At 41.2% G+C, this 10,782-nt stretch overlaps 1 protein-coding gene across 1 annotated transcript in view; it reads right to left on the minus strand.

The window, feature by feature from the left end:
• Positions 1 to 1,884: 1,884 nt before the first annotated feature.
• NFE2L3 (nuclear factor, erythroid 2 like 3) overlaps positions 1,885 to 10,782 on the minus strand; it is a 31,648-nt gene continuing 22,750 nt past the window's right edge. Inside the window, exons 3-4 of the mRNA XM_025379684.1 lie at positions 5,261 to 5,344; positions 1,885 to 4,468 (exon numbers count right to left, since the gene is read on the minus strand). Of these exons, the coding sequence (XP_025235469.1) occupies positions 3,224 to 4,468; positions 5,261 to 5,344 (1,329 nt within the window). The 3' untranslated portion in view covers positions 1,885 to 3,223. The remainder of the gene's footprint in view (positions 4,469 to 5,260; positions 5,345 to 10,782) is intronic.

Here is a 10,782-nt window from a genome sequence, read left to right on the forward strand (position 1 = left end):
TAAAGCTCACAGTTGCAATCACAGAAAACTAGGATTGGATAATTTTTTTTTATATATCCAGAGTGGCATACTAACAGGGCTGAAAAGTTAATGCTGGTTGTCATCTTCCCTCGGTGAGTGAGCAAGAAAAGCTGTAAAATGAACACACTACATTTAGTCATGCCATCTTACATCCTTTATGGTCACAGAATGTGGTGGGAGGGTTCTATTCACTGGTAAATTACCAAGCAGGCAAGGATCATTGGGAACTATCTTAGATGCTGGCTGTCACACTCAAGGGTGTGCCCTTATTCAGTTTATGCATGAGTGTAAAACCGGATTTCCCTGTGTAAGGTTTTCCTTGTAGCCCAATTTGGTAGATGCCAAATTGCTTGACCTAATAAACGTTAGGTATTGGGAGCTAACAATGTAAGGCAACAAGTCTCAGTTTGTCACTGATGGTTGAAAAGTGCAAAAGGTAGAAAACACCTATCTCAGGTCACCTGGAGTGCATGTTATTTAAATTTGCTTTCTTTTTAAGGTTGGGAACTAATGTACTGAGATGGTTGACAGGCCCTACATAATTTTGACATTTGTACTATTTAGTAATGCACTAACACTGGCTTGTTTTGGGAGGGGAATTGGGGTAACCAGTGAGTTGCATGGATTTACCAGAGAACAAATAGTTCGAAAACTGAGGTGGGGAAAGAAGGATCTAGCCACTTGAGTGCATTTAGGGAAGTTAGTATTACCACAAAAACCCTGTATACTGGTTCTGTAGCTCTGCTCAACTGAAGCCTGCCTTTCTTTTCCATACAATTGGCCTAAAATCTGATCACACTTCGGAAGATGCTCAAGTGAGTTTTAATTGGAAAAGATATCCTACCCACTTGGGTTGTCTTTATCCCTATCTTCCTCATTCTGATTAAGACATTAGATACTGTAATCAAGATTACTCAACTAGGTAGGTAAAGTGGAGGGTCCTAGGCAATGGTGGTTTGGTTTTCGGCATTGACTTTGTAATCTAGTTGGTTTGCACTGGAAAGCAAATGTGGAATTCCTTCTACCTTTAAAACTGGACTGTCGGAAAAGCAGTTCGTTTATATGCCTTGAATCCAGCATGTTAAGATGGAGACGGGGTTGTGTCAGAAAGCCAACCCATAGCCAATTAGATCTTGTAAAGCTGGCTGCTTAATGCACCAATTAAAAGTCCCTTGTATGGGAGAGGGGACATCAGTTTCAGGAACCTACACTACCAAAATATGCTGTAGTCCTCTTGTATGAAACGTGTATTTGCACATGACCTAAGCACGTCTCATACACTTGAGTTGTCTCTAGGTTACTCTCATTTAATCCAAGATAGAAGCTTGGTAAATAGTATGCTGCATTGTATGGGGAATAATTGACAAAGTTCAGTACAGACATTACTATCTTTATATTCCATTTGCAGTTACTTGATCTGTGTGCTGTATTTAAGGTTTTTTATAGCTTAAACTTCAGGCAAGACATGGTGCATAATCTGAGCAGCTTGGGAGGCTGAGGTAGGCGGATTTGAGTTCGAGGCTGGATCTTTGGGGGCCACTGCACTTCAGCAGTGCCAAGACTCACCATGATTACCAATTCTGCTCTCTGCTGTCCTTTCCTTTTAGAGGTTTGAAGAATGCTATCTGATAAGCAGGCACTCGTGCGAGTGCACTTAGTCAACTTTGAAACAAGTAAATTGGTACTGTAGGATTTCCTACTGTGGACTGAAATGTTTTACGTGTGTCCTTAAATTATAACTGTCAAAAGCTTAAGACATTTGAAATACTCCCTTGTAAAAAGCAGCTCGTCAGCAGACTAAACAAATGATCATTGAACACCATGAGTCATTGAATGGGGCAATAATTTTATCTAGAAGCATTGCTGGCAAAATAACAGGTCTTGGGAAAAAAACTTATTACAAAAATCCAACGGTATATATAAACTGCGTTTCTCTAGCCCAAGATATTTATGTGATACTCTACACTGTAACGGCAGAAATAGCATCTGAGAAACTTCATTTTGAAAAATTGGACATAAAATTTTATGTACACATTATAGTACACATAATGTGTTGACGTTCCCCGGACTTGACAGTCATCTAGGTGAGGTCATTGCTGTCTTCAGAAAACTCAATCTGTTTACTGTTAGAGTGAACTTAGTGAGGTTTTCATTTCAAATGCCATTATTTCTAGAATTTACCTTACCCTGGTTTATTTTCACATTCACCTGTTTTTTCCCCCCAATAGCTTTTGCCTATTTTAAACAATCTTAGATGGTTTCACTGTTACTCTTCCCCTACTGTTGGTTTGTTTATATGGCTTACAGTGTTCTGGTGAGATCTCAGTATTCTAAGATGTGAGGCCATCCCTTCAGGCTGGCTTTACTACTGCCAGAGATTTTATGGATTTAATACACGCACAAGGAGTTCTGTTTATGCAAGTAGCCCATTCTATCTCTGGTTACATGAGGAAGGCCTGTGGCTTAAACTACCAGTGACTCCAGGTCTTCAATGCACTCTATATCACATAGTATTCAGTGTGTTAAGTATTGGGATGGAGGGGGGTGGATTTGCCTTACTTTGGCATACTATGTTGGCCTCAATTTGGCTTGAGTCTGATCAATTTGCTATGCTGCCCTATTTGTTATTCATCTATATTCCTGAATGTGGATATTTTGGAAGGAAAACAAGAAATTTGCTTGAGATTTCTATATAAAAGGGAAAAGTTAATTTTTAATACAAATACAAAATTTATTTCAACAAAGCAAAATTTATAAGTTAAATATAAAGATTAAAATAGTGTTTGAAAAGCTTACTGTAGTGCTAACTAAATGAAAATAAGGCTATTTTGCATTTAAAAAACTGAAATACCTCTTAAAATAATTTGATCCCCAGTGTTTGCTCTTTCTGAAGTAACTGACTTACTAAAAAGGATGGCTGCCAAAAAGTCTTACTGGGTTTTCAAAATGTTAACCTATTCTTTGGACATAACTGAATTTTGTATACAATGCATTTCATGAAAAGTTGTGGCTCCCCCAGATTTCCCACAAGTGTGATCTTGAAGTCCTAAACATTTGTCCATATAAGCTTCAAAACAGAGCCTTAACTGAGTTATTCAGGTAGCAGTACTTAAAGATAATTCTTGAAGCAGTTTCGATGGTTTCTGATCCAAATCAGTTTCCGAACATTACTACTTCACGTGAGTCCATCTTCAGTTTCTTCTCACTTTCTCTTTCCCTTTTGGGTTTCCTTTTTGTGGCCTGAGGCCCCCAGTTCTTTGGGTACTAACAAGACACTTCCATCATGAGTACACTGAAGTGCATAGTGGTTTGGATTGACTGGCCTACCTTCGTCATCTCTTAATCTACTAAAAACATCATGATAAAGGTCATGCAGTTTCTGTTTCATTATGTTAATAGCTTTGTTACATTGTGTTCGCTCTCTCTTAAGAGTTTCCTTCTTTGCTTGCAAGTTACATACATCATTTTCTAGATTCAAAATTATGTCCAATTTGCGTTTACGACAGTTCTGTGCAGCAACTTTGTTTTTCCCTCTTCGTCTGATATCACGGATAAGTGAGACTTGTAGGTCTGTCAGATAGTACCTACTTAACATGCTATTGAAAGAATCAACAGGCATGCCGACAATTTCATCTACAGAAAAAGGGATATGCAAAGCTTTAGCACGCTGTTCATCACGGCTCAAGTTTCTATCTGTGTCTTCGAGGTACCTACTCCTTATCTTCTGTGACCTCCCAGGCCACGAAAAAGGTTCAGAAGTAGATTCTGGTGCACTTGGCTGTAAGTGGTAAGTGTGGTTATGAAATATGTGTTGAAATGTAAGATCCCCATGGAAACCAGCATCACTCTGATCCATGTGACAAAGCTTACTAGGTTCTGGGTAGTCGCCGCCTACGGCACCTTCTAAGTCATGGTGGGAACTAGATTCATGGTCAGTACAATAACCTGTAGCACCTTCACACACACAGTGAGAGGAATTAGACTTGGTGACAGAGGTACTATTGTGACTTGAATCTAAGGAAAGGCCAGAATCAGAATCTGGTTCATCAAAAAGCTGAGAAACATCGATTGGATCAAAGTCGTCTTCTGTGGCCAATGACATTAAGTTTATCTCATCAAATATATTTACGTCAAGATCATACAGTAGGTCTTGGCTTGTTAGATTCCGCATATGATTGTCAACTGGTGAAAGAAATCCTGTCGAGTTAGTTCCAGGAAGGGTTTGCTCAGGATTGGTGGTATGAGAATTTAACTGCAGAAATGGTTCTTGTGACTGTGAAGTCCTTGTTGGATTTCTTCTAAATGTATTGTTGGGACAAAGCAAGATGGCCTCGTGAAGATTCACATCCTGACTTATAGCCTGGCTGAAGTTTACATGATAATGTGCTGAAGAATTCATGCCATCACTGATACTGCCTGGAAGAGGAATATCTCCCAATGAGATGCCCTGAAAAACAAAGGAAAAACACTTTAAACATGAATAGCCCTATTTCTGAAGCAGTCCTATTACCTAACACAACTTTTGTTTCCTCTCTTGTCAGTTCCTTTATATTTAATAGAGATATGCTGTTGGCAGTAACTTCCTGGTTAAAGTGCAGTCAATACAATACATGATGTGAGTCCAAATCAGAATACTTGGAATTCTGCAGAATACTTGGAATTCTGAGTAACCTAGAAATTAAGATTGATTAGTATAAAAGCTAACTGCATTTTCGTATTAAAAAGTCTAATGTTACAATCTTGTAATTTACTACTTTATAATAAGATGTAACTCTCACCCTAGCAGGTTGGTAATCACATTGTGGCGGGTCAGGGATAATAAACTACAGTGAAGTAGTAGTCTGGAGGAAAGAGGTTGCTTAAATGCCTCTAAGCACTAAAATGATAAAGCTATTATGAATGTTGCTGCAATAAACATGGGGGTGCAGGTGTCCCTTTGATACACCGATTTCCTTTCCTTTGGATAAATACCTGATAGTGGGATCACATGGCAGTTCAATTTTTAGTTTTTTGAGAAACCTCCATACTGTTTTCCATGACCAGTCTAAATTTGATTACACCTTTGAGATTTGGAAAGAGGAATGCTATACATACTTGGTTAATTCTGAGCTGAAGTGCTTCTGTAAAAATAAGCATTACTTTAAACTGCTGTGTCAACCAAGTAAAGGAGTTGTATTTATTCACCAGAAAGTCAGTGCAGATACATTCCTGCAAGGATAAAAGCCAAGGTTCCAATTACCTCCAGTGAATTTTCAGGCTGCGATGAAAGCAACTGGAATAAATCTTCCAGAGAGAAAGAAGTATCTGTCCCATTCAGATGTCTCTGTAGAGAAACACAAAAGGTGCATCCTTCACGTAAAAGACCGAACTGGTTGGGGCTTTAGGCTTTATCTTTAAAGGATCACCAGGTCTTATCTCCACACTGGGTTTTTATCCTATTATGTTCCTCGGTTGTAAGTTTTACTTTTTATTATTTTTTGAGACGGAGTCTCACTCTGTCGCTCAGAATGGAGTGCAGTGGTGTAATCTCAGCTCATTACAACCTCTGCCTCCCAGGTTCAAAGGATTCTCCTGCTTTAGCCTCTGGAGTAGCTGGGATTATAGCCGTGCACCACTATGTCTGGCTAATTTTTGTATTTTTAGTAGAGACAGGGTTTCACCATGTTGGCCAGGTTGGTCTCGAACTTCTGACCTCAAGTAATCCACCCACCTAGGCCTCCCAAAGTGCTGGGATTACAGATGGGAGCCACTGCAGGTGGTCTATTTCTTTTCTTGTAGTACTCAATATTTCAACATGCATACTTAAAGAGTTAATCAGTATTTCTATATCTTCCATAAACAACTTCCATATAATTTTTGGCTAGTTCTTAGTTTCAGCTTATTTTGCCCCTCCACAGCCAGCCCTCCCAGTTGGTTACACAATTACGTAATTTTGGCCAGGTGTGGTGGCTTACGCTTGTAATCCCAGAACTGGGAGGTCAAAGCAGGCAGATCGCTTGAGCCCAGGAGTTGGAGACCAGCTTGGGCAACATAACAAGACCATCTCTACAAATAAAATGAGCTGGGTGTGGTGGTGTGCACCTGTGGTCCCAGCTACTCCGTGAAGCTGAGGCAGGAGGACTGCCCGAGTCCAGGAGGCTGAGGCTGCAGTGAGTTGTGACAGTGCTGCCACACTCCAGCCTAACAGAATGAGATCTTGTCTCAAAAAGTAATTTTTACAGTCAATATTTATTTACATGTACTCCAATTTTTTTTTTTTTTAAAACCAACTTATCAATGCTTCATCTCACTCCTGGCCTTCATGGTTTAGCTTCTTTCTAGTTGAAAGAACTCTTCAGAATTCTTTTTAGAGAGAACCTGAGCAGTAAACTCAGTTTTTGTTACAGGGAATTATTATTTCACTGCAATCTCTACCTCCTGGGTTCAAGTGATTCTTGTGTCTCAGCCTCCCGAATAGCTGGGACTACAGGCATTTGCCACTGCACCTGGCTAATTTTTATATTTTTAGTAGAGATGGGTTTTTGCCATGTTGGCCAGGCTTGTCTTGAACTGCTGACCACAGGTGATCCACTGGCCTTGGCCTCACAAAGAGGGGATTACAGGCATGAGCCACCATGCCTGGCCTACATGGAATTATTTTGTCTTCATGCTTAAATGATGAGTTAACAGGTAAATTTAAGGTTTAATGTTTTCCCTCACTACTCTGTCTTACAGCATTTATTACTAATGGTAAGTTTGCTCTCAGTGTTATTTATAATGAACTTTTTCTATCTCAGATAATTTAAAAGATTTTTCTTCTTAGTTCTTGATGTTCTGTTTCAATCTGATATGTCTGGGACTTAATTTGTCTTTATTACGAGCTCTATGTACTCCTTTAATCTGAGGACTTTTCTGGAAATATTCTGCCATAAACTCATTTTAAATATTGCTTCTCTTTCATATTTTATATCTCTTCTGGGACTCCTATTAGAAGTAACGTAGATTTTTCTCTTCTATCATTGTCTCAATTTTGCTTTCATATTTTGCATCTTTGTGGTACATTCTAGATAATTTTCTTAGATCTGTCTTCCAACTTACCCTTTTCTTTAGCTGTTCACACCACTTCCACTGAATTTTCAATGAAAATGACTATTTTTCATATCTAGAATTTCATGTGGGCTCTTTTCTAGATCTTTTTCTTTTTTCATGATAGTCTGTTCTTGCCTTATAGATTCTGTTCCTTCATGAACAATTTAAACACTATTTTAGAGTCTTTTTCAGAGGACTAGGAATCCTGACTCTTGCATATGCTGACTCATGGCTATTTATGTCATTTTTAATTCTTAAAAGGTGAGCTTTTCGGGGAGCAGTCTTGCATTCTTCTCTTCAAGAACCAGTGTTTGTATCGTTTTCCAGACTGTACTTCTCTTGGCTGAGGATTCTTGATGGTGATGGTAGTGTGAGTTCAGATCTTATATCTAGCTTTGGGGCCCCCACTGGGGTTCTGATTTCTAAAGCATAGCCAGAATTGTACCAGTCCCCATTTCCTAGATATTCTTCCAGAGTTGTCATCTGGAAGAATGGAAATGCCAGTGATTCACTGGTCTAACTCATTTTTATTTCAACAAGCTTTAAAAGCACCTTCTAAGTAATAGCCCAATAAAAGAACAGAAATATATTGTCAGAACTACCATAAGAAATGTGACTGGGTGCAGTGGTTCACACCTGTGATCCCAGCACTTTGGGAGGCCAAAGTGGGCAGACTGCTTGAGCCCAGGAGTTTGAGACCAGCCTGAGCAACATGGTGAAACCCCACCTCTACTGAAAATACAAAAAATTAGCTGGGCATGGTGGTGTGCACCTATAGCCCCAGTTACTTGGGAGGCTGAAGTGGGAGATCACCTGAGCTCGGGAGGTTGAGGCTGCAGTGAGCCATGATAGCGCCACTGCACTTTAGCCTGGGTCACAGTGTGAGATCCTGTCCTCCCCCAACCCAAAAAAAAAGGTTAAGTACACAAAGATGTGATGTAAATGCTCAGGCTAGGAACATGGAGATACACAATGAGGAACCAAGCCTGATAAGACCTAGGCACAAATGCCTGGCTTTGAATGATTAGTATGTTTCTGAAAAGTTTTGTCCAAATTGATGTTTGTCCTATGTCAAATTATATTTTTAATTCTCTCCAAGGAAGCTCTCTACTTCATTTGTCTTGTCATTAATATTTAGTAAGTGCCTATTCTGTGCCTAGCTGTGAATTAATTTGTTACAGGTAGAGGTAGAGAAAACAGTTCTTGCTTTGCTGGGAAGCCCAGTGAGGGAGTAAAGATGAAGACATACCTCGGAGAAAGGCAATATACAATTCAGTGTTAAGTAAGTGAAAGACTAGTGAAAACATCTTTTCCCTCAAAGAGAACTGTGAACACTCAGGGAAGTGGTCAGAAATGTCCCCTTCAAAATACATATGGTTCTGTCCGTATTTTAATGTAAAAGTCCATGGGTATTGATTTGACAATACAGTATGTACGCTGTGGGGAGAGTGGTAAAACCATACAACGCATCCAAATATAAATATAAAGCCTAGATAAGTCAGAGGAGCTGGGGAGAAAACCAGCTGGGAAAAAAGAACAGGCAGTTGCCAAATGCCAGGCTGCAATTGAGGGTTACAAAAGGGTTGAAGCTGCAGTGGTCAGAGTGAAAATGGGAGGGTTCCTTGGGGTGTGCTCTCTACCCCTCCCCTTCATCTGAAGAATGGCAAAAAGAGCCTCAAGGAGACCATTTAGAACTTGGTGTGTGTTCTCTGCACTTTGGGGACACAGAAGCTTAGTGTCCCACTTTTGCCTGGGAAATATAAAGGGTGAGAAACCATGCAAGAGCCATAGTTAGGGAACTGAAAAAGGGTCTAAGGTGCTAGGTGGCCAGCAAATGGTTGAGAGGGCCACCTGGAGAGGTGAGATGCATGTATGCCACAGAACATTCAGGGAACAGCCCTAAAGGACCAGCTGCAGTGGAGATGCATTTGCCTCTGTCAAGAGGAAGACTCCCAGCTGTGGGGCCAGGGGTCTCCAAAGAACCTATACATGAAAAAGTGCCCACGTGACAAAGAGTTGTATAATATTTAAATGTATGGGATGGTCAAGAGAAACAATTTCCTATGTTCTTAGCACCCCACACCCTCAACCCCAGAGAAATCAGCAGGGCAGGCCACACAAAACTGAGGGAAGATGCTGACTTTTAGCTCAGTGTTTTTTGTTTTGGATTTTTCTTTTTTGAGACAGGGTCCTGCTCTGTCACCCTGTCTGAAGTGTAGTGGCATGATGACGGCTCAGTGCAGCCTCAACTTCCTGGGCTCAAGTGATCCTCCTACCTCAGCCTGCCAAGCAGCTGGGACCACAGGCACACACTACCACGCCCAGCTAACTTTTGGTTCAGCGTTCTTGAAAATTACACTGGGTTATACCTTTTTTTTTTTTTGAGACAGGGTCTCACTCTGTTGCCCAGGTTGGAGTGCACTGGTGTGATCACAGCTCACTGCAGCCTTGACCTCCCAGCCTCAGGTGATCCTTCCACCTCAGCCTCCTGGGTAGCTAGAACTACAGGAAGACATCACCACACCAACTAATTTTTGTAATTTTTGTGGAGATGTGGTTTTTCCATGTTGCCCAGGCTGATCTCCAACTCCTGGGCTCAAGTGATCTGCCTGCTTTGGCTTCCCAAAGTGCTGGGATCACAGGCGTGAGCAACTGTACATGGCCACATTGGGTTATTCTTATCAATTGCTGCACTGGGATGGCCAAAGGGATTTTCATGAGTATCTAGAATTTATGGGACCTGCCCTAGATTTCACCAAGGGGCTCTAGGTGGAAGCTGGAGGGGCAAGGGAGTGGCAGGTAGGCAAAGAGAACAAACCTGTTTTCTGATTTCATGCCAAATAAGTAATGTTCCATGTAATATTACAAGCCCTAATAATACGCAGCCCTAAACTCCACCTTCTGGGAAGGGGACAGGCTAAAGCAGGTGATGGCTAAGAGAACCATCAGGGCAAGACCTGTGAGGGTATGCCTTCCAGGTGGAAGTGCCACGTGGTTATTAAATATCTCTGGAGTGCCTGTTTGGTATGCTGTGGGCAGGACCTCAGCAGGGCTGAAGAGAAACCGCAGTACAGCCCAAATGAAAGGAGAAGGAAGCACAGATCACAGGAAGCATCCATCCCTTCAGCCTGGCTCTGGGAGTTCATTTGTACACCTCTTCTCACAGCTAAAGAGTAAGGTTAGGCAATGAGGAGTTAAGGAAGTGGTCCCACTGGACCATGGATGCCCAGTGGTTCGGCCAGGCCTGCCAGGAGACTGAACAAAGATTTGAGTCCAAGCCTTAGCTGACATCATGGGTGTTTGGCTGTAGGGTTGGTCCTCAGCTTGCTCTCCTGGACTAGGCCAGCCTGGCTGCCTGTTCATGTGGCTGGTTGAGGACTCCTAGGTTCACCATTTCTTCATCCCTTGCCTTGGCAAACATAACTAGCAAAACCTGCTAGCAAGGTCCTGGAAGGGGGTGTGTGCACACGTGTAGACACAAAATCTTGAGTTTAACCAGAGGAAATAACTGTATGGGCTAATTCATTTATAAATCAAATTACTACTCCCATAACTTAAAGACAGAGGTATTTTCATATATGATATTTGTTAACAGTAGAGCATACTTACATGCTCATTCTTTTTTTTTTTTTTTTTTTTTTTAGGAGGGGGGTTCCCTTTGTTTCCCAGGGTGGGGGGAAAGGGGGGGAGTTC

The sequence above is a fragment of the Theropithecus gelada genome, chromosome 3, assembly GCF_003255815.1.
Source record: "Theropithecus gelada isolate Dixy chromosome 3, Tgel_1.0, whole genome shotgun sequence".
In the NCBI taxonomy this organism is placed as follows: Eukaryota; Metazoa; Chordata; class Mammalia; order Primates; family Cercopithecidae; genus Theropithecus; species Theropithecus gelada.